This window comes from Coturnix japonica, chromosome 7 (genome assembly GCF_054131305.1).
Source record: "Coturnix japonica strain WE chromosome 7, WE-NBRP24, whole genome shotgun sequence".
In the NCBI taxonomy this organism is placed as follows: domain Eukaryota; kingdom Metazoa; phylum Chordata; class Aves; order Galliformes; family Phasianidae; genus Coturnix; species Coturnix japonica.
In genome coordinates, this window is record NC_140669.1 from 953667 (window position 1) to 977703 (window position 24037).

Genomic DNA, 24037 nt, shown 5'->3' on the forward strand with positions numbered 1-24037 from the left:
ATTCCTTAAAGTTGCATTTACAAGACAAAGCTGACCTCAGGCACCACGCTCAATATGTATGAGCCAACCTATGTGGATACTGACCTTAATAACACTACAGGGCAAATCTGGCACACGGAAGACATGCTCTCCAACGAATGTTTTCCAATGTATTAGGCATACAGAAGCCTTTTTTTCTGCATCACAAACCACACGTCACATTCCTTAAATTGCTTCCTTCCTTGACCAAATACGCTGTGGACAACCTAAGGAGCACGTCCCTCGGTGTTTGTCTGGGAGGATCTCATTTACAGTTTCCACTCAAGATGAAAGTATGTGCATTTTTTGCACGGATACAGATCCTACAGAAAGGCAAAGGCAGAGTGAAGCAATTGAAACCAGCTGTATGAGATGCATCAGTAGAGAGGTGGCCATGGCAATTCTTCTATGCTACACTCTGAATCCCATCGCTTCCTTGTGGTCACTGCATACTGATGATAATGTTAAAGAAAAGCACTGGGGCTGAGCAGGTAACTAACACTAACTTCATAATCCAAAACGGCATCAGCACCCATCCAGATGTTACATCAGTGTGATATCACAGCCCATATACTCTCATATTTATCTCAGATCCTCTGATCCATTCAGGAATTACAGCAGGCAAAGACAGAGAGCTGGATCACCAAGATGTGTTTCCAAATTCTTACCTACATTTAATCTCTCCTGCTTTAACAGTAAACTACTGAATACTCAACCACGACTTGTACCAGTTGTTCTTCCACTTCTGAAGTGACCACTGCCCACCTGATTATAATAAAACCTTTCAAAAGATCTTAACAGTATTTAAACCAATTAAAAACACTACCCCTGCCCCTCATTTTGATGCTGTAAGGACATACTAAGGCTTTCACTGAAAAAGCATTGTTAGCAGAGCATCCAGCCTCTGAAACAAATGAAGAGCCCCAGGTCTCAGTCCGACACCCCAGAAACCAAAGTAAGAACCATCTCCATGAATTTAATGACATTATTTCAATGTTTATGACTGGACACATTTAATCCTTTGTATGCAAAGTAATTTACTTCACAAGAAAGCGTTTACATTATTTAACATAAGGTCTTTTAAATAGATTTACATTGAATTAAGAATAGACTTTTAAACAGTCTCATAGCAGTAAAAAAAAAAGAGCATACTTCATTGCTGGGTAACTAAATCATCAGATAAAAAACGAAAACTCCCTACACAGAATGGCCATACTCTTGATCATCATCCTGCCTCAAACATGTCAACTTACAGAGATTTAGACAACTCTAATAAAATAAATAGGATATAGATTTGGAATATACCAAGTTAACATTATCCTAGCAGTTAAATACAATACTGCCAAATGCTTACACACGCTAAGCAATCAAAGTGAAAATCACAATGATGAATGTGTAATCTAACGTCCACTCACTTAGATTTATATGAACCATCACATGGAAGTCTCTAGTTACCCATTTAAAGTCAGTGGGAAGGATCCAGTTTTGCCTGACCTGAATCAATTTTCAGTCTAAACTTGTGCATTTTGTAATTTTTGGCTTAAGCAGAATGAGTCTGAATGAGTCTTTGCACATAGTTAGAGATGCCTGGGGCCAAGCAGTCCTTTACAATCTCAGCAACTGGCCCCATCATTCCCTGTGATAGCAGTGCTAGAAAAAATATGATCAACCAAATTTCCCCTTGCCCTTCCTGCTGCAGGAGAAACAGATCAGTCTATTCCTTACTCAGAAGAAAATGCCCTTAAAAGGGCAAGGTTCCATTTAAAATAGAGCTCATTAACATTGAGTGCAGAACTACATACATTCTTGGTTTTTGTTTGTGTAACTGAGATGCCGCTGTAGCTTTAAGAATGCTCTACCTATCAATAGCTGGTTTCTGAAACTAACTGATGATGGAAAGCTCGCTTATTGAGTCAGGCGTTAAGTCACCCAATGCTTAGTTGTCATTCTCATAGCATTGTGCTTGTAAGACAAACTCTAGTACACCAAACAAGCTTCCCTGTAGCCTGCCTAGTACATAAAAAGCACCAGAGCACGGATGGGAGAATGTAGGTGCTGACTGCCAGCTGCCTCAGTGCTAAGTGGTGTTTATTTATTACCACAAACCACAGTTATGCTAACTGTCCCATGGAGAAAGACCATCTTTTTTTTCTCAAGACTAGTAACTAAGTTCTCCAAGAACACAACAACTGGACCGAGACCTTGTATCACAGCATTTAAGCCTATAAAGTTTCCATGCAATGCTCTAAAGTGTTTAGTTAGTTGGCTACACCAGTCCTCATTACAAAACAGCAATACTGAAAAATACATGTTTAGAGATGGAGAGAGAGGAAGAGGTGTGGGTCACAGTTATCCTGCATTCAAATACCATTAAGAATGCACAGTGCTACCTGACGCTGCACTACCAGGCAGGGTAAATCCCAGATTCTATATTAGCAGCCACAGAGTACTTACGCTAATGTCATATTCAAATCTTCAAAGTTGTGCACACACAAAAAGGGAAATTAAAAGTAATACGGTACATAGAGCGGCGATACTTCATAACTTTGATGTACCATGATTTACACCTCATGCAGGACAATTTGCATGCAAACACAACACTTAGCAGAACAACTGTATAGAAGAAGACATTTGACTTCTCATCCCTGACTGTCCAGGCACTACTAGAATAAAATTCAGTTCATCAGACTCTTAAAGGACACAGCTATGCGAAATGATGAGAACCCCAAGGCCAAGCTCCAACCCTGTGAAACGCTCCAGCCTTACGAATTTGGACTCTCCCCTGACACTTTCGCAGAGACTAAGTGCAGAAACGACATCCGAACAATTCCATGTGACCTTTTTACACAAATGGTAAATTTCTCCGTTCGTTTCTATTTCATCACATGTTCCTCCCAACAAGAGCTGCCCCAAAATACTTTGCATGAAAAACTAAATGTTCCCACTGACAACTCTGATCACGTCACTCCTTGCGCATGAACACAAAAAGATGCAACAAACAGTAAAAACGCTGCTTATTCTTGTAACTTCAAGACTTTTATTCTAAAGATAGCACATTTTCAAATTGTCTTTCCTAAAGCTCAAGTAATATGTTCGTTGCTTGAACGGAAAGCTAGCAAAGTACAATTTGTATTGTGCTGCAGGCCATGCAGTGAATGTTCTTTATTTGAATCATGGATGGGTGAAGATGAAAAGTAGTTTGGGAAAATTTACAACAGTTCTGACACCAGTGTGTGTTCCTCATTACGAGGTCTCCTATGTAGTTATTAGACTTACTCCAGACCTTTTACTACCTTCGAAACAATTATTTTCATCAGTTCTTTGTATCTTCATACTCAACCATAAGAAATTGCATAGATTACAGGCAAAAGCTCCTGCTGCAGCAGTAAGGACAGAATGCAGTGGCTGAGGCTGTGGTCTACACATAATGTTTAGTAGTAAAATTTGTCTTCAGCACCACATTCTCAGGCATCTTCTTAATACTGCCTTACTCCAAATAACCACTGTGATAATAAAACAAAGAAGGGGAGCACTCCCTTCTCTTCTCAGTATTGGACTGAAGCATCTCTACCAGGACTGCTTCCAACATTCACAGCAGGTAGCTGCATATTGCTTATGCAATGCAAACATTGGCCTGCAGCAAACATCTATGACAACTCACCGTGCAACTAACCCCGATGAGCCACCAGAGCTGCAAAGCTGACCCACACCTCCGAACACAGATTTTCCACACAGAGCCCACAGGGGTAAAGGAGAATCTGCTGCAGATTCCAGAGCTTCTCAGATGGAGCTCAGATCAGAAGGCCAAGGCAGAGGTGGAAGTATAGACGGCTTATCAAAAAAAGCTTGCAGAAGGAACAGGTGGAGACCTGACCTCTCTGCAAGCTGCCAAGGCTCAAACTTACAGGTAAGGCAGTCTCAGACTGCTTTGCTGCAGTATTCAAAGAGCTGACATTTGATATAGTACAACTGAAGTTCCTTGTGCTAGGCTGAGCTTTTCTTTCTTTCCTTCTCTCTTCAGATGCTGCTTCCTGTAGGACAGCAAAAAGAAGCTTTTGTGATCAGAATCTGGTGATTCTCCAGAGGAGTCTCAGAAACACCTGGAGGTCTTGCAACATGTTGGACACAAATACCAGAGTAAAAAACACCTGCACTGCAACACCTTCAGTATCAAAGATCTTAAACAGGATGTCCAAGTTTGGATGTACAATTGTAAGTCCCAGAGACACCAACTAGAGACCCAGAGCCATTTAGCTTGTAATCACACAGGAATTGCTAGTGAGTTCATTTGTGTGAGGTCATTATCCTTATAGAAACCAATCCTGCCAAATTACAGAGCAAGCATGGGTTTTGCTGGCAGCTCTCAGCACTCCCTTAATATTCCCTCTGCAGTAACAATATATACTCTAAAACACCACTGAAAAAAACCTTTACATGACAGTACCCCTAACAGTATTTCTGTCAGTCCATTTTTTAATATCTACATATGACTCCATATGTACAAAGACACTACATGTGTATATGAAAGCTCAGTAAAACACAGGTGACCTTAACATTAGCTGCAAACTTTTTTTAAATGCCAAGGAATCAAACTGGTATTTCTGTAGTTTTGCCACTACTTAAAAGAGTTTCTGTGCAACCTGGCTGTGAATTAAGCTGAGTAACAGTTCACTCATCACAGATCTTTGCAAATGCATCGTCGATGAAGCTGTCACCCTAGAACCACCTTTCCTCTCAAAGCATGATATGAGGAGGAGCTTAGCAGATACCAGAATTACTGGAGTTTCCAGAGCAGTTTAACAAGAATTCATAATTACATTATTTTTCAAAGCAGAACAAGACAACTGTATGATGCTGGTTCCCAGTACCATGTACCACTTGTTATACACTTGATGATGTCCCTTCAGCAAGCCAAATCTCCCCAGTAACTCTGTGAGTACAGTGATCAGATCAGTTTCTTAAGAAATGGTAAGAAACAGAGGGAAGAGTATTAATGAGTCAACAGCTTCCTCTGGGTTCACGCAGAACATAAGAACAAACACTGAAAATCCTGGCCATACATGAAAGCACTTCTTACACCCAAACAATTTGATAATGTAACACTGTGCATCAAGCCAGTTTTTTTCCATAAATTATGATCTAAACAGAATACTAGTCAATTCACCAAAAGATATCAAAGATGGCCCTTTATTACGAACGATCTAAGTATCCCCCTTGAGGCTACGGCTATCAGAAAGCATTTAGTTAGCTCCCGAGCCAATATTTTTTGTATCTGTTATATTAGGAAACCATAACATATTTTCAATAACTTTTAGCTTTACTATACAGAGAAGGAAATAATTTCCCAGAACCCTTTGGAAAACGTGACATGCAAAATGATTCTGTAGTCAACTTGCGTATCATTACACTGAAAACAAACCACGTATATCGGATCATTTGATCATTGGAGGAAATAGAATAGCACCGGGAGCTTCAGGACAGATGGACGAACTTCGGGTCATATAAAACATTACCAAACTGTATTCGAAGAAAAATGTGAAAGTTTGTGAAAGCACCCCGGGTGAAAATACTTTGTGTTGCTAAGAAACATCATCCCTGATGATGGATGAATTAAATTCTCTCCTTTCGTAGAGCCAACTCCAGGCATCCTTTGCTTATTAGTAGAATGTCCTCTTGTACTGGCAATTTATTTTAACAGCTTCTTGCAAATAAAGAGCCCTACCTTCAAACAGAACCAAGACTTCCACACTTGCATAATTAATGCTAGCAAACAGGGTAGATTTTGTACCTTGAACAGAGTTTAATAACTACACCTTCAAAGTCCACATTTTTAAATGCTGTACTAAAACATACATAATGCTTAAGACTTTCTTTCAGGATAGCCTGTAATAAAAGCCACCAATCAAATTCCAGCTGAACACTGAACTGAACGATTCAGCGAACATCTAGCTGATAAAAAACAAAACCCTCCTAATATCTCCAAACACTGAACACAAATATGCAGGTAATCAAATTTTAAACACTACTTTGAGGGGAAAAAGCACATTCATTTGTATTACGATGACACCAACATAAAAACCAAGCAAGAAGGAAATAATGCAAACCACGTGCTTTTCTTGTTCGGAAGTTGTCTTCATGTTTCATCCAGTTCCTCTTTCAGTATATTACTTACAGGCTGCTGCTTCTGCTGAACATATTACTGAACTTACGGTATCTTTGCGTTTCTCAAGCACATGCTCCTGATGAAATCAGAGCGTACCTTTCTATGCTCAGCTTGCCTTGTAAGCGCGGTCCCTTCAGAAAGCCCTCAGATGGAACAGGGGAAAGGGGAACGCCTCTCTCTCCATGTGGCAGAGCAGGAGCTTCCCTGCAAGAGAGAGAACAGCAAGCACATCTCACCTGCACAGCCTTCGGGAGAGGGATGCAGCAGCAGAGGTGAAGCACAGGGAGCCCCAGCAGGAGTGAGTCCTGAGATCAGAAAGCAGACATGTGGCTAATGCTTGGTGCACTGGAAACGAGAACATTTCCTAATAGACCAGAGAGGAATAGGCAGCATCTTACACAGCCCAGAAATCAGTGCTGCTGAATTAAGCGCTGAGAAGAAACTGACTATGCAAGAACACAGTTGGCAAAGGAGAGAATAACAACAAATAAAATTAGCTCATCTGACGGTTTTTTATTTGTAATGTGCCTATTATTCTAGTTTGTGTTTTTCAGCTTTTTTTTTCTTTCTTTTTTTTTAATATTTTTAAGGTCTATTTCACCAGCTTACATTCTAAGAGAGCTCCCGAGCAACTCCCATATTTTTAACACTAAAGACCTCAATTTAAGGAAAAAAAGTTGAACAACCCCCTAGAAACTGTTCTGTCTCCCATCACAGCCTCCAAGCCAGAAATCACATGCAGAGTTTGGTGGTGAGGCCACACACCCAGCCAGACAGAACACAGAGGCCGTCACAGAGGCTCTTCTTTGAAGACCTGCCACCACAGAGAAGAGTTACCATCAGGGAGCCAGAAAAGAAGTGCTTAATAACGAAGCCAATTTGGCTGCTCTACAGAAGGGCTTCCTGTGGGCCTAGTGAGGAAGAGCTTTACAACCTAAGCAGAAGCATTGCAAAGCCTCGAAGGCTATGGCTCATCTGCATCACTTCTGCTTCTGGAAGCTCAGCAGCCCTGCAGACAGCTGCAGATCCTCCTGCAGCCTTCCTGGGCACAAAGGTTGCCATCACATCTGCCTCGACCATCAGCCATGGTACTTTCTGAGTCACTGGCAGAATCTCTCCGTTCCTTAGGTTTTAGAAACTGAAATGCACAAAGGGCTTCTGATCACATCAGGTGTGCTACAAGACTCACATGAAAGGAAACTGCCTGCAGATTATCTTCCAAGTCACGAGAAAAAAAGTGAAGGTTTTGAAGTACAGAAATAACTTTTTCACTTTCCACCTCCTTGCTCTACATGATTGGCAAAATAACACCAACATCAAATATTTAAACGTGTTTCATCGCAGACTGTTTTTGTTTAATGTTTATCTAATAGCCATGAAGACTATGCATACACCACAAGGTATTCAGACACAGAAACATGCATATATATACGTATTCAATTAATTACACCTCAGCCACTCCATGATTCCATCTTCAGCCAGCAGGTACGTACCAAGGTACAGGATGCTAGGGGGCATTCTGCCCCCCTTCATCTCTCCACTGAATAATTAAAAGCCTCTGCTCTTAATGAGAAATGTTAAACATTCAAAAACAGTCCAGTTGTGAAGGGAAAGGGGCACAGTCTGCAAAGGACTAACACAGTTTGCTGTGAAGCTGAATCCCAAAAGACAGCATTCCTCGTGCAGGATGATTTAATATTTCAATTTATTGCTTAGTTGTTGAACAATGAGCTTGCAAAACTTTACAGTTACCTGGGAAGAGCTGCAAGCATTCCAGGAAGCAGAGAAGGAACAAAGCAGGAATAGGTGAGAAAGCCACATCACTGAGTCTGAAGGTTTAAACCTTAATTAGACGTGAAATATATAAACCTCATTCAGATTTATATTGATGTATTTCATATTTATATTAACAGGAGCATCATACACAAAAGATAGTAACATCACTGGTACTGACTGGCTGACCTAAGTTCAGATCTGGATACAACAGTATAGGAAACTGGAAGAGCTCCAAAGAAAAGCTAAGCAATCAGGAAAAGTTAAAGGGAAATAACCTTGCTTAGTACAGGAAAAAGAAAAGAGAGACAACTAAAGAAGTAGGGCACAGGCTTCAAAATAGGTTAAGAGCAGTTACAAAAATGATCATCATATCCCACTGCAGTATCCGGGGCGCGGGGCCGGGAACACACAAGAAGCTTAAATGGTTAGGAAAAAAATTAAAAATAGGTCCTAGAAGAAATGTTACCTCCTGGGAGAGTTAAGCAATGGATCAGGTTGTGGAGGGGTTACAGAAACCTTCAGTGCTAAGCCTGGGGAAGGTGAAGATGTCAGAAGCATTCATGGGCACTGTGTGCATTCAGCACAAGGCTGACCTCCTGAGAAACAGGTTTTCTTTTCTAAATGTGAGGGCTATACGAGCATAGGCCCCTGCCAGGCAAAGCAGCAGGTGATTTTACTGCTCCTCAGAGCTCCACAGAGGCTTTTGGTTTTGTTTTTTTTTCCTAAATCACCAAGGCAGCCTGTGATTGACAAACTTCTATCACGTCAAGCATGCTACCTTAAGTATAAAGTGCTCTGAGGGATCCTCTGGGGAAATAAAAGTCAGAGCAGAGGGAGGGCAGAGGCACCAAACCTGGGACTCCGGTCCAGAGGAGGAAACCCATCCCACAGGAACCAGAAACAGATGCCGTCATTTTTGTGTAGAGCATCTATGAGAAGTGAGTGCCACAAAGAGGAGAGCTTAATAAAGTACTTGGACAGAGAAATAAGGAGGAAGGTTTGACGTTTCCAAGCTTATTTTCACAGCAGTATGAAAGGAAATGAGGTAGAGTCAGAGCTAATTCTCCTTATATAATTTCACATGGAATGATTAGTTCTGCCCCAACGATAACAGCTTTCCAGAGGGTCCTGCTTGTCGCAAAGATTGCATACAGATGCTCTAAGTGCAGCTTCCCTATTCTCTGCTGACAGCCAACTTAAAAGGACAATATAATCATCTTACTATAGAATGAAGCTCTCAGCATGCGGAGGGAAGGAATGTCACAGCTACCACAGAACTGCAGTTGCACATTGGGGGCTGTGAGTTTTCAAAGTTTAATCACGAAACAGACTCATGGAAGGGAACATACGAAGGAGCTTTATGTTCTGGCAGCGCCCGGTGGCACTGTGGGACATCAGTGGCAGCACAGCCACGTTCCCACACTGAAAGGAGGTGAAGAGAAGCAGTCGTGTCACATGCTCCAACTCATTTTTATTTTCTACTTCTTAAGGCAGGTTTGCAATCTTTCCTGTGCTAATGCTTCCCTCGTAAGCCTGATTAGTGAAGCATTCCACACGTACAGGAGTGCAGAAGGTGGTGGAATTCTCTAAGGCACCTGGGTCACTTCTGGGTGAAATACCCATTACTGGCGATTTGTCTGAACGAGGTCAAAAAACCCACCCCTTGAAAGAGCCAGAACTGAGCCCACCAGCCAACACATCACACGGCTAACATGAGAACTCCCTGCACAACCTTACAGTAGGTGTCAGTACTTTCAGAAAGCACTGCTGTGTTTTCTACTTAACCCCCAAATAAACGCTCATACAAAAATCCACATCCAAGTCCAAAACTGCTGCTCCAACTCCAATTTAGTAACTGATGCTTCTTAAGAAACAAACAACACACCTGTTTATAAATATACAGAGAAAAACACATAGTTTCCCAGGCAGACAAAGCCTACTTTAATGAACCTAACTTTCAACTAAAAACCTAAATGATTCCCTGGAACAACATGCCAAATAATATTACAAGGAATTTAAAAGTGCATCTTTTGCACTCCTTAGCATCATTTGTTTTACAAAAGGCCTGCAGATTAAACACAAAGCACACTATTAGTTTTAGGCACAAGTAAGACCAATTTTTTATGCCTTGCCAGAAATAATGACTAATTAGGCCAACCCTACCCTACAGTCATTTCCATAAATCCTGCCTCTACATTTAAATCACAACCAAAAAGAACACTGACATAATGATAACAAAAGCATATTCTTCCTGTAAAGGTTTCCATTAAGTAAGATCATGAGAAATTATTCTCCAAAGCCAACACGAGGATAACACTGTTTATTTGGAGAACTTGATTTTACCTCAAACGACACAAAGGTTTTAGCAGGAAATCACGGAATCACTGTGTTAAACTGCAACCCAACAGACAGACACGGCGAAAGGCAAAAGTTTCAGATGAGAAACCTCAGCAAAGGAAGAGCATAAAGTTCTTTCTTACAAGACCTGGTTGTAGAAATGAAGCTACCTGCATTTGCATTTTTCCAGCCATTCAGCCACTGGCCACACACCCATCACAGCTTTACCCGATCGTTCCAACTATTCAACATGCATACACATTTATTCTTGCACATATGTACAAAGCTTTGCAATACTCTGCAAGTTCCCCCCACGTAAAGACTTCAGAATAGTTCTGTTTCTATTACACGGGTTTAATGAATAGGAACCACAAGTCTCAGTTCTCCAAAGGAAAGGCTTCTCTTTGTTTTTTCAGATTGAGAAAAAATAATAAAGAGCAACAGTGAGATCTTCATCCTTCATTCCAACACGTTTGACCACCGAATCCTGCTGCTGTGAGTAATATCCATCATGGACCATCAATTCAGTAAATCTTCCATTCCAGAGAGGAATAAAAGCCTGCAATGTATTAAATCTGAATCCAACTAGTTAGGCGTGAATTTTAGAGTTGGTCAGGCTGTTTTTCCCCCCCAGTGACAGCTTCTAATAATGATTAGGAATCCTGCACTCTAGATGAGCAAGTCTCAAGTACAGCAATTACAAGCCTCATATGTGACCATGAGACAAATCCATTCTATCCATCAAGATCACCATCAGTACAAGTCCACTGCTCCCAGAGGCAAGGCCAAAGTAAACTCCTTAAGGACCATTGCTGCAGCTCTAGGGGGAAATGCTCCCACAATTACTATGGTAGTATAGGTGGACTACAGGTAACCTGCTGCACAAAAATGGCATCTGACTACCCCGAAATAACCCTGTAACAGAACTAGGGAACAGCATATAAAGGCACACTGTTGTACACATAATACTTAAATATGTTTTCAGATGCAAAATTAATTTAGAAGCCTCAGTTCTTTTTGTTGCTTCTGTTCCTTAACCCTAAAAAACAACTCATGGGAGCACACCAAACCACATTCAGTGCCAAGCCCTGCCTGTTCTCCTCCAAGGTCTGTATTCCATCCTTAATTTCACATGTCCCGTTGTTAATTTTAGATATTTCTCCAGTTCTCATTTGGACATCAAAAGAGCTACTCATACTCAAAAGACCATCAATCTGAAGTACCGGCTTCCCTATTGTCATTTATAAATTGAGCTTTGATTACTTGCCTACAGGAAATACCACGGATCAGCAATAAAACATATATACACACTGCCATACAGCTACAGCCCAGGGTTTAGGATAACAGGCTGCTTGAAGATGCGGCTCTCAGACTTCCAATTTCATATTTCTCTGCCTGGTGCTTCACACATTTATTTTTCACTCTCACATCTGCCGTGCAGCAATACGGACAGCCAAGGTGTACCTGTAAGACACGCTTTGATAGGAATCTGTTCCGAAGGAAATTCACACGGGGCCGCGTGCCCTCGCAGCACCCAGGCACTGCACCGCACCGCTAACTGCACCGCTTAGTGATGGCTGCGGGCTCTCAGCAGCCCCTGCTAACAATGCTGCCACCAGAGATCAAGATGATTTTCCTGCTTCACAAACTTAGCAGAGAACACGTCTTACATACACGCAGAGAAAAAACAATGGTACACAATGTACTCCTAAAGTGCAGCAGTCCACTACACATCTTCCTGAGAACCTTCAATATATACAGACTCTTTTCCACTTTTACTTCTTGCTCCTATTAGCAAGCAATACTCAGTTACACAGATCGAAACAAATGAGACGCTCATTTCAAGTTTTCAAATCATTTCCTTTGGTGTTGTTACCATTCTCACTACACAGTGGCTACTGCCTCATGACCAGCAGGACGCAGAAGCACTCAAGAGACTCAACATTACTGTCTTATTATCTACACCACTGCCACTAAAATCTAATCTTGGAATACGTTCTTGGTGTATTTTCTTACAATCAAATACAAGTCTCTTCACATAGGACTAACTGTTTGCATTTTAAGATATGAGTCTCTTTCAAACACAAAGTTTAGGATCCAGTTTATGTGGAAGCGGCATTTTTTGAGCTGATCTATTTAACCAGGTAAAAACTCGAATGTCAGAACAAGATTTCCTCCTTACAGCTGAAAGAGCTGATACAAGAAAATGTTCCACACTAAGTATTTGCTCAGCAATTGCAGCAACAGAAATGCCTTATCTCGATGGAAATCCCAATCTGGACTCTGTAGCACTGTATTGTATAAACATATTCTGATCTGGTGAAGCCAAACAATGCACTATATAAATCATTTCTTTTTTTCTTCCCCAGATAAGTCAGATTCCAGCTGGACACAGAAGCAGTAAGGAATTCCAATACAGCAAATGCTGCTGAAGTCATCTTTCCATCGGGAAGAGCTTGGTGAGATCACAGCTTACAGCTCACCTTCAGCTTTTGTACATACTCCAGGAGCCCTGAGAGAAACAAAGCAACGTGCTGTTGTGATGGTAGAAGTCTACTGGAATTTCTTCTTGTCTGTACAGCATTATGGTCAGGCATCAAATATGTAAAATAACAGAAGTCCACAGTGTAGATAGTGTCATGGGACCTTAAAAAACTATATAGATTTGGCTCTTCTAGCTACAGGCAACGTCAAAGACAGCAGCATCAGGGCACAGAAAGCATTTGTGAAAAGCTAAACCAGGAACTTTTTGTTTTCATATTCTCAAATTTTATTGAGCAGAATTGTTTGAGGATAGTTTATTACTTTTACCGGCCACTCTAAAATGGGCCTACAGCCAAACAGATCTTTGAAACACGTCTGTATTTTGGTTTTAGAACAACATTAAGGAAGTTATATAACTTTTACATCGGAGTCTAAGTGACTTTGCAGCATAAATGACAAGTTTCAGCTGTAACTCAGGTACTCAGCAAGTTCTGAGCATGACTACAGCAACAGTACTAGCTCTATTTGGTAATGATCCTAAGGCGAAGCAATCAGCAAGGATTAATTAACAGCACTGTTAACTTGGGGCAAAGCCCAGGCTCCCAGCACATCCTCAGCACACCAGCTCACATGGCCACAGCAGCACCTGCAGAGAGCACTGACTTCCAAGCAGGCTGAACTCGCTTCGTGTCAGGTTCATCTCCTCTCCCCTGCTTAAATGCTACCTCAACCCTTAACTCCATTTCTACTATTTTCCTCTCTGCCATTTTGATGCAACTATTTATCCTGCCTACCCAGCTCACACCTTTCCAACATCTCCCTAAGACACTGCCTTTAAGAGATGTTCATTGATGTCACATTAGGACAGGAACAGCCCATCGCCTACAGTTTGTGCTGTTCTTCCTTTCTGGGGCTTCACTGCACCACTCTAGGCAAAAAACCTGACAACAATGCTAGGACCACCACTGCCTTCCAAGTCAAATTGGGTATTTATGTGCAGAGAGAAGGATTTTGTCCTGTATCTGTAAAGCATCTGTGTCTTGAGCAGGACTGGAGGGCAGCGTTGTTGCCTAGGTTCCACCACTTCTTTCCACTGGCTGGCTAAAAAACTGGAAAGGCAAATTGGTCAGAAAACATGTAAAGACTGAGGTACCGCAGCAGTGAAAATGATCCTCACCTTTTTGTAGGCATATAAATAAATAAATAAAAATAATAGTTTGAAGGGAAAAAAAAAACAACAACAAACCCACAACTGTCCTCAATTGTCTTATCTGATCTGGATTCACAGCTGTCCAATTTATGTCAAAGTATTCTTCCAGCCTGTGTTAACTATGCCTGGACTTCTCTGAAAGGTTAAAAAAATGATGAAGCAAGAAGAATACACTCTACAGCAGGTCTTGAAAGCTCCAATTAAAATTCAATATTGTACTTTGTATGGAGGCTCTTTACATGAAAACCCTGTCATGGTTAAGATTTAAGGTTAACCAGGTTAATAGAGTCCAATAAAATAGCTCTATTTAATTATGCCAAACCATTGTTATAAGCCACACTAAAATCCGCTACTCATCTTTACCTGACTATTGTGCTCATCTCTGAGTCGTGGTAATGCACATTTAATTCTCCACGACCAGTAAATCCCACCACAAAGTACGCTCCCCCTCCAGGAGCTGCTCCTCCTTCCATCTCCTGCTCCATACAAGGAGTGCACCCATTTGCGCTTCCAATGGCTCCTTCTCAGCAGCTCAATGGCTCAGCACACAGCCCTGCATTCAAAGACACGTGCAGACCTGCCAAGCCTCATTCATCCCAAGCACACCTCCCTAAAGCTGGGATTCCTTTGCAAAGCACGGGTGGGCAGCTCCATCACATAACACCTGTAAGCCTAAAGGAATTAAAGAGAAGAAAAAAACCCTACAACTTCAAATTTTGGTGAACCGAAGTTGAGTTCTATGCCTTATTTTTTTCTGTTAAGCACATTAAGACACTGCAAAGGTTATGGCTTTTTCCTGACAGTTTTACCAGCCAAACTACTTTAGTATATTAATGTTTTAATGGCTTTATAGGGACATTTGGGGCTCAGATTTAGCAGATCAATCCATACAGGCTTATGATAAACCAATGCTTGCCTCGTGTTGTGTATTTTAAGAGAAAACCATACATGTGTTTATGAAATAACACACACCCTGTGCTGCAAACGCTGACACACGTGTGTGTTGGCCGAAGCACAGCCCGGTGCTCACACAGCCCAGAGTGCCCGGCTCCCCCGGGCCTGCAGCTCCCCGAGCCCCGCCGATGCCGCGGGCCGCGGCCTTCCAGACGTGCGCAGCCATGTTAGGCCGCCGTGCAGCGGCTCCCCGCTCTGGCTGCAGGCCGGGCCGGCCGCTCGGGTTCGCCCCGTCCCCGCCGGGCCCCGGAGCGGTTCCCCCACTGCGGAGGCGGCGGATCCATCTTAGGGGGCGGCGGGCGGCGGCCGAGCTGTGCCGTGAAGCGCCTCCCGCGCCGCAGGTGCCGCAGCCCCGCCGGGCGCTGACCGTGCGCCCTGTGCTCCCTCCCCTCGGCAACACGCGCTCCGGGGCCGGGCTGCCCCCCCTCCTCCTGCAGCCCGCTCTCCTCCCGGCCTCCCCCAGGCGCCAGGCCGAGCGCCCGCCCCGCCGCTCCGCGCTGACCCCTTCCCTCCCTCCCTCCCGCCTCGCTCGGGCGGCCCCGCTCCTTACCCCACCCAGAGGGAGCTCACCTCCTCCTCCTCCTCCTCACTCCCGCCTGGAGACCGTCGGCACCGACGCGCCGGCGTCCCGGCCCCTCCCTCCCCTCGGCACGCAGGAGATCCAGCCTCCCCCTGCCGCCAGCCGGGCCCCCTCCTTCCTCCTTCCGCGCCGGGCCGCTCGCCCCGGGCCCCGCCATCGCCGTGGGGCGGAGGGGCCGGGCCGCCCGGGGTGGGCAGCGCCGGCAATGGGGCAGCGCCCAGGGGTCGCGCCTGCGGTTCGGGCTGGTTTATATAGAGACACGGCACCAATGGGGTTGGAAAAAACATCGAGGATCCCCAAGTCCAACCCCAACCCACCCCCACCGTGCCCACCGACCCTGACCCTCAGCGCCGCATCCCCACTATTGCGGATGCCCCAGTGCATCACTACTCTTTCGGACAATAAACGAGTCGTATTATCCAGAGAACCTGCCCTGGTGCAGCTTCAGGCCATTACCTCTTGTCCTATCATAGAATGGCTTGGGTTGGAAGGGACATCACGGATCATCAGGTTCCAACCCCCTGCCATAGCCAACCCACGCTGCCAGCAAAATGAAGTAGTAGATCAGATTGCCCAGAGCTCCATCCTGCCTGGCCTAGCAACCACTTGCAATTGTCCCACAGTGTTTGATGGCAGCAGCAGGGCTGCTCAGCTGAGTTTGGGGTACATGGACAGCGAGGGAGGAAAAAAATATCAAGGAGCAGTTCAGCAAGTTGCTTAGAACATAAATGGGAGGAAAGCAAAAAACAGCAACCTCCAAGGATGCTTTTGTCACAGAAGCAGACAAAAGAGGAAGAAGATCAGGGCCGCTATCAGTTATGTACGAGTAGGAGGCTGCGTTCTTTTCCGTGATAAATCTTTTCAGGTGCCGTTACCCTGTGGGACACCAGGCAGGTGTTACTGTTACATCCTGTTTTGTAAACCCAAAAATGAATAACAAACCTCTCAAGCAAAACTTTTCGGAGAAGGAATGTTTGTCACGCTGACTCAGTTGAGCGCAGCGTTATCTTTGGTATGTAGATGTATTTTTTTAATAGGAAGTCAAAATGAGTAACATGTAATGAACTGATAAAGCAGCATTTCCAAAGAGTACAACTGTGAGAGAAGTCAAGGATTTGAGCAATTATATCTTTTTCCTACGTTTGCTAATCAGCTATTACAAGAGTGACGAGAAGGCTGACATGCATGAGAAATACCCTTCTGATAATAAGCGCTTTGTTTCACACTTTTCTAGGTTCATAAAACTTGAATCAAGTCACGTCACAATAGTTTTCCACTCTCGTCCACCTCTGAAGTCCCTGATACCATCAAGCTATGGGAAGGACAAACTGTTATTTATTGTTTTTAACCTATGCGGAGATGCGAGGATCTGAAAGCCTTTAAATATTTATCACTCACGTGACAACTATTTTATAAATATCACTCCTTGTCTTTCAGCTATTGTCACAGAGAGCGAGGTGGGAGGAGAACTTCAGTCCGGCTGCAAGATCGGTCCCAGCGTGTGCTGGAACACAGACAGACTGGATGTTTTATCCCCAACTTATAGAGAAATCGAGGCGAGGAAATGAAGGCATTCATTTTTAGAGCGTAGAAGTGCTAATTTGTAAGCAGGCAATTTAGGACTGATTTTTTTTTTCCTTTTTTTTTTTTTCTTTTTTTTGGAGGAAAAGCCCCATGTATATACAGTTCCCATTGAAATTAAACTTGAGGCACCCAAGCAGAAAGACTTTGGCCATACTCTTTTGGGGTCCTGCAGCCCTAATCCTACGTTCTAATTGGCGAGTAATCTGTGGACAGATATTGTAACAGTTCCTTTAGAATATTTTTCTACTTCTCTCTCATTTGCATACTAATGGCATAAAAATAGGCACTTCCTGCCAGTAATTAGCCAGAGCCCAGTATTTAAAGATAGAAAAAGACCACAGCATTATGGTAGACGGATGGTACTGAGGAAGCTGCAAAAAAGAGTCACTCCTCTTGCACTCAGTGCCCTTCATTTAGAGTTCATGACTGGCAACTCCGTTACCTCTGTGTGACAGGGATTAACTGTTTGCTTGGCCTAACAACTTTGCCTCTAATGAGCCTCTCAGTAACTTTTTTCTTCACAAATCACTCTATCTGTCCTACACCCAGTCTTGCTGCTGTAAAGGTTTTTCTTTTTTTCCCCTCCTTTTCCCAGAAAGAATAATGCTCAGAGTGAAGTCTGCACCGGGAGCGTTGTTCCATATGAAGCACCATGACTCAGAGCAGCTTTGGGTGTACAGGAGGAGCTGTGACCTAATGAGGCACTGTGCAACTCAAGACCACATGAAGTCATACGAAGCTCCACGTTCAGCCACTTTAAAACAAGCTGTTAAGTGCTGCAGAGCTTCAGGTATCTATACTGGGCTATTTAACACACACAGAGATCACAGACTTGAACACGGACCAGATTGGTGATACACGGACGTTCTTCCTGTGCAACTTAGCAACATAGGTAGCTTTCTTTTAACTCATGAGTGCTTTGAGTCAAATACACAGTGGAGGGTTTTCTGTGTTGCAGAAATTTCTCTGCTGCTCCTCTGCTGGTGGTATCTCTGTGAAGATGAAACATGAAAGCGTGGAGTTAACCATCTGACTCTGAGAAACAGTGATAACTTCCACGAGACAGGGAAAGTTTATTTTCCTACTTTCATTCTCCCAACTTCTCCGGAGATAAGTAATATAGATTACATTCTCCAGGGCAACCGAGCTGACACCTTCAGCAAAGAATTAAATGGAGGAACTCTTCCCATGGTATTACTTACAAGAAATTTAAGCAATTAGTGTTTGCTGACTACAATTGGACAATACCGATCTCCAGTGATGCAATTTAAAAGCTCACAAGATGAAACTACAGTTAATTATATACCCCTAACTTATTTACCTATTTCAATAGCAAGGTAATTACTATTGTACGGGTATCAATCTCTCTAACGCACGGATGGTAGCTATTAGCTTATCTGGAGTTGCTGCTCCAGATAGACCCAACGAATGAGGTTTGTATTCCCAAAACTGTGATCTCTGCTGCACCTGTAAATGTTTTGTCCCCTTAGACAGATCCGGAACGGCAGTTAAACTCTCTAGGGAATGTCTCTCTTCTTTGCAGACATGAAATGCCCACCTCAAATTATTTCAGTGTGATTTTTGCATCAGCATAACTGTGTTCTCCCAAGGAAGGAGTGGAGACGTCCAACAGCTGGGGTGGTTCTTTCAGACTCTGCTAGAAAAGCCTTTTCCACCTTTCTCACACCTTTTAATTTTGTTTCCCCTCTATCCATCCCACTTTGTTGCTGATTTGAATGTCAAGTATGCGTGGAACTCTGTGTATTACATTGTGCCGAACTAACAAATGAAACTGTGTCACATGCTTCTTATCTTCAACAGCAAACCTTGCAAAGCTTGTATCCACTCATCCAGCACGGCTACGTTACCAGAAAGTATTTTCCTGAAAACTTTGAGACTCCAGCTTAATAAAACAGATCCTTAGGATGATTGGGTCTATTCCATTAGTAGATTTATAAAGTGTACAGACTGGGTAAACAACAGTGACAGCTTGGGGAAGTGTATGCACCTGTTTATTAAAAAGACGTTAACAAGGGCAAATCTAAAATAAGAACATGTACCACAACCCAATTTTCAGCAAATTTTTATGCATGCCTACACTCAAGGTTACCAATGTTATTGGCAATATCTCTCCCTCTTTTCTCTCTCAGGAGTACACGACTGATGAGCACGGAGCATCTGTGGGAAAGGGGGGAAAAAAACCACCGTCTTCAGATTTTGAGGAGCAAACATGACCCTTTCTGTTCCTACTGATTTCCACCCACATTCGGTTAGTGCGAGAGAAGGAGGAAAATGAAAGAAAAAGAAGAGGAAAAAAGCAGATTTTCTTTGCATGGAAGGACTGAAGAATGTATTGTTTTCTCAATCACAAGCAAGTGCTTTCATCACCGTTTTTGCTCGACATTCTAAGTGACAGAGAGTTTTCTATATTTTACTTGTATGTCTTAGGAGAGGTCACGTTTGTCAAAGTCCCTCTGCAGAAGTGAGCCTTCTCTTTGGATGTATGCAAATTCTACAGCACATATGCAGTTTGTAATTTGCCGATAGGTATAAGCATATGCAAAATGGAGATTCAGTGTGTATGTGCAAGCTTGCAAAATTAATCAACCGAGAATATACAGAACTACAAATGCTTTGTTGAAAAGATTTATGAATTAGCCTCCTATGGAAGCTTTCACTCAGGGATGCTAAATACACTTCATTTTTATTAATAATTAATATGATTTACATGATAATATTTTTCACCCATAATAGCATTTTAAAAGTACATCCCAGTCGTGTAAGGACCCGTCAGTACTTCTGCCTGTTCACAAGTGCTTTAGTGGTGCTTTTCATGAGTATAAATGATGCCAGTCTGGAGCCCCTCCAGGATTAGATCTTAATCCCTAAAGATATGTAAGTGCTACCACCTCTGCTTTGTAGACTGAAAACTGGGAGTTGAATGGGCAAATTCGTGCAAGTTTACACACAGTACATAAGGGAGTAAAGAAGGAAAGTCTAGAACACCAAACTTGTGAAGAGTATTGTAAGAACAGTTACTCTCCCTTCTTAGAGACACTTTCGTATCAGCAGCTGATCTGAACATTATCAACAGAAAAACTGAAGCCCTTGGCCTCACTGCAAGTCCTGTATGTCAGTGCCCAACCAGGTGAGCCTACACTTGGTTCCTCCTGTTTTCAGAAATGGAAGCCAAGGGTGTTCAAATGATTCTCATCATACAAGAGGCAAAAAAAAAGGAAAAGCAGTGTTTCCTTTCAATACACCTTTTACTAGAACTGGGTATAATGGGGTGTAATTATTTTCAGAACACAAACAATATCTGCTATCTTCCTCCCATCCTAGGTAGAATTGTAATCTGTTGTGTTTTTGCTTTGTGGTTTTCTAAAACGAAAAATTCTGATTTAACCAAACCTCTTCAGAAGGAAACTGACTGATATTATCTTACTTCCCTCTTTTCTTATTGTGGAATTGTTGAGAGAATGCCAGTTGTTGCTACTTGTCATCGCAGCTTTCTATCGCTTCTTGAAGGCAATAAATATGAACCAGAAGGCTACTTAAAAATTGACCAGCATGCAGAATTCAGATGTGTAGGTAGCAACACAATGACAATATCAATCTAGTTTTTCATTCATTACTTAATTGCAAATACACACACACGCAAGCACACAAATTGTGCCTTCTGAAAAGCACTTAATTGACTTCATGGTGTTTTTTTAGCAGAAATGTTGAAAACTTTTTATTTCTCAGGTACTGAACTGGGAGTGAATGAACATCTCTATTGCAGCAAAAGTCATTGGCACTTGGTATTATCAAAAGTGGGAAAACTGGGAACTGCAACACAAGATGAACTGTGGAGGCTGATGATCACTCGCACATTTCTGACTCCATGCAGAAAGCCTGTTTTGTCCCACATGTGTGGTATTAAGAGACTGGAAGGTTCTGTTTGCTTCTGAACTGGGTTAATGGAGCCTGAGGACAGTCCTCCCATCAATAGCTTGTATTAAGGGATCTGCACAGGTTTCACAGCTGCACAGTGCTGCATTGCTCTGCAAGGCATGATCTAATGTATGGTTGATTTCTCTCCAGGGGGCACTTTGATTCTTGGTTTCAGAGGGGACCCTTTCAGTGTTCCTAATGATGTTTTTGGCTACAAAGCCCGGCAGTGTTAAAGTACTGGTGAGGGCTCTGCACAACTGACACCAAAGAAATGCAGCTTAAAGAGCTGTAGCAAAAGCCATCACACTGCTGCTGCCCACCACTCAAACAGAGAAAGGTATAAGTACCAAAAAAAGAACCCCAAGCTCTGTGAGCGGAGTAACAAAGCTGTTTGCTATTATGGACAAAAGCTGCAAGGAAAAAAAAATGAAGAGGAAATGGGCTGTATTACTGTGAGTTGGCACAGAAATGAAATACCAGGGTGCAATTTATGTATAGTAATTGTTCATGAAGCATTCTTTTGGTTTTGATAGTGACTCATTGTGTTCTTTGTGACCTTTGATGTACAGGATGGGCTGCTAGAAGACAGAGGAAGCCACAGTAAGAATATAAAACTTTATTAACTTAAGATTTTGTTGCTTTGTTTTGTTTTGATTGCTCACTGATCATAGGTAATATCTCTAGGAAAAACTACCAGGGGCATTTACTTGAGCCCTTATGGTTTTTGCCTTCCCTCCCAGGCATTTGCAGTTGAAAAATAGCTCTGGTTTAGCTGAAAAAAAAATTGCTTTGGTTTTAAAGAGGAAATTTGTTAAACAATTGGTTGCTGATGCTGATTACTGAGCTCTGAAAAATAAAACAACTGATTGAAATACTACTGGGGTGGTAGGCCAGGTAATGAGCAGTGATAGGCACAGCACAGCACAGATGGAAGATGTATTGGGAGGATATCCTTCTGAGTGAATATTTTATGTTAAAAAAATAGTAATACAAAAAAATTCCTTTCTTACAGTCATCGGAGTTGACACAACAGACTCTTCAGTGCCGTTAAGTTCCATTATGTAAATCCATAGTGATGTAAGCCAGACACTGTCAAGTCTGATACGCCCCAAATTTGACCTAATTAGCCATTTGGTTGTTACTTTTTTCAAAGCCGGTGCAACTCAGCTCAGTTCAGGATATAGATGCTAATTGAATGCATAACCTACAGGTGCTAAAGAATTCCTACAAAAGAAGGTCTATCCTATTAGGAATGCAAGTCAAGGCTCAGGGTCATCAGCTCGGGTAGTGGGGATGGGAATAGAAATCCCATCTACAGCTCTCTTCATGTCACTGTTGTATTTCCAGGAGTGAAATTCAAATCCAGAGTAAATCAATGCAGTCTAACAGATATTTGCCAGCTGAAGCCACTCCAGCATCGTTTGGTTGAACAGAGAAAGAGCCCTTCCTTTGGTTTACCTTACCCCACAGTAACGAGTGCACTGGTATGCAAACAACGGCTGAATTTTGCTCTTGTTTGTGTACCCACCATCTCACCCATTGTACATAACCACCACTGCACAGCTTGCTTCAGGTTCACCTTCCAAGCTCTGTGTCCCCGTGCTAGTGTCCCCAGCCCAAGCTTATCTCCTTTACGTTCACGTCCTCTTCCTACCCAGATCAGCCATTTGATAAGCAGCAATACAATAACATTTTTTGTGACTACACCTTGGCCCAGATGTCTTCATATAAACACTCTATCTCTTCTGCTGTTTCCCTGCAATCCCCTAACCAAAATGAAACGAGATAAAAAGAGCTGCACAGCCCCTGAGCTTCCTGGCTTTTATCTTTTTATACCAAACCCCTTTGTGTTAATTTTGCGTGGCTATTTTTACATAAGAAATAATATCCTGAATTACTGCTGTCACGTGCACTTAGGAATCCCACCTAACAGTACTCATCTGGCGACCTGACAGTGCTTCCTGCCCCTTCCCTCACATCAGCGCTGCAGAGAGAGCACTGCTCAAAGTTCCACATCTGACAAAGCAGATGATTTGGCAACACCTTCCTATAGATATATACTTTTTAAAAAGAAATATGCGTGTCTTTGAGCAAACTTTTCTTTCCAAGTGTTCTGTTTTGTCAGCTTGCCAGCCCTACTTCTAGCATTGTTCTGCTGAGATTGCTGTAAGGAAAATGAAAGAGAAGAGAAAGGTACAGAACTGGGGGAAAGGGAAAAGAGTTCAGAGGGCATTTAAAGCCTGGGGAGCCTAGCATGGGAAGGGAGATAGGCTTAGGAAACATGGAATAAAGTGGTGGAATGAGAGATAAAACGAGAACATAAAGGATAAGGGATTAGAGAGATAAGGAGTTCAAGAGATGAAATATGAATAAAGGAAAACAAGAAAAATAAGGATGAAAGGAAAGAAGTGACAGGAGTAAGACATGTAAACAATTAACTAAGAAAATATTCTGTTTATTTTAGTAAAAGAAAATTATAGTCTCTTTATTATTCTCCGGTTTACTAGTTCAGAGGAATTTTTCAAGCTAAGAGCTGACATTTGGGTAGTATCACTGAACAATGATAAATATAAGCCTTCCAGTTGTTGGATTAACCAGTTCTGAATTCGGTTAATTAATATGTCATTCACGATACTAAACACTGGATAAGAAAACAAAGCAATAAAAAATATATATACATTCAAAACAGCTGCAATATAAAGTGCAGATCTGGAGGAACCCTTCGCAATATTTGCAGTTACATCCACCAGGTCAGCTCTAACCACTGGAGCATAGATGGATGAGCTAGCCGACAGTGCTGCAGATTGATACCAGAACTGGGAAGTGCAAAAATAATGTTGTCCATTGCCACGTTGCCCATTGACCAGCAGAAAATTTACTCAAGATCACGATTTGTCTTCAAAAGCATTTCAAAGGATGTTTTTCTTCTGTCTAGGTATTTACAAAGTGTTATCGGTCTCAGTTTCTGCTTGAGCTGCTCACGTAGGCCACATAA

At 42.5% G+C, this 24037-nt stretch overlaps 1 protein-coding gene across 44 annotated transcripts in view; it reads right to left on the minus strand.

Moving 5' to 3' along the window:
• QTMAN (queuosine-tRNA mannosyltransferase) overlaps positions 1-15572 on the minus strand; it is a 155678-nt gene extending 140106 nt beyond the window's left edge. For 18 of the 44 annotated variants that reach the window (XR_014947857.1, XR_014947859.1, XM_085552051.1 and 15 more), the window contains exons 1-2: positions 15493-15572; positions 6278-6385 (exon numbers count right to left, since the gene is read on the minus strand). Coding sequence is in view for 1 of the 44 variants with exons in the window: in XM_085552049.1 (XP_085408175.1) it covers positions 6278-6385; positions 14352-14473 (230 nt within the window). In the remaining 43 variants the exon portion in view is untranslated. Of the gene's footprint in view, positions 1-6277; positions 6388-6417; positions 6489-14351; positions 14578-15492 lie in introns of those variants that run through there. The other 26 variants (XR_014947860.1, XR_014947858.1, XM_085552083.1 and 23 more) reach the window with 7 other exon arrangements.
• Between the last annotated feature and the right edge of the window lie 8465 nt (positions 15573-24037).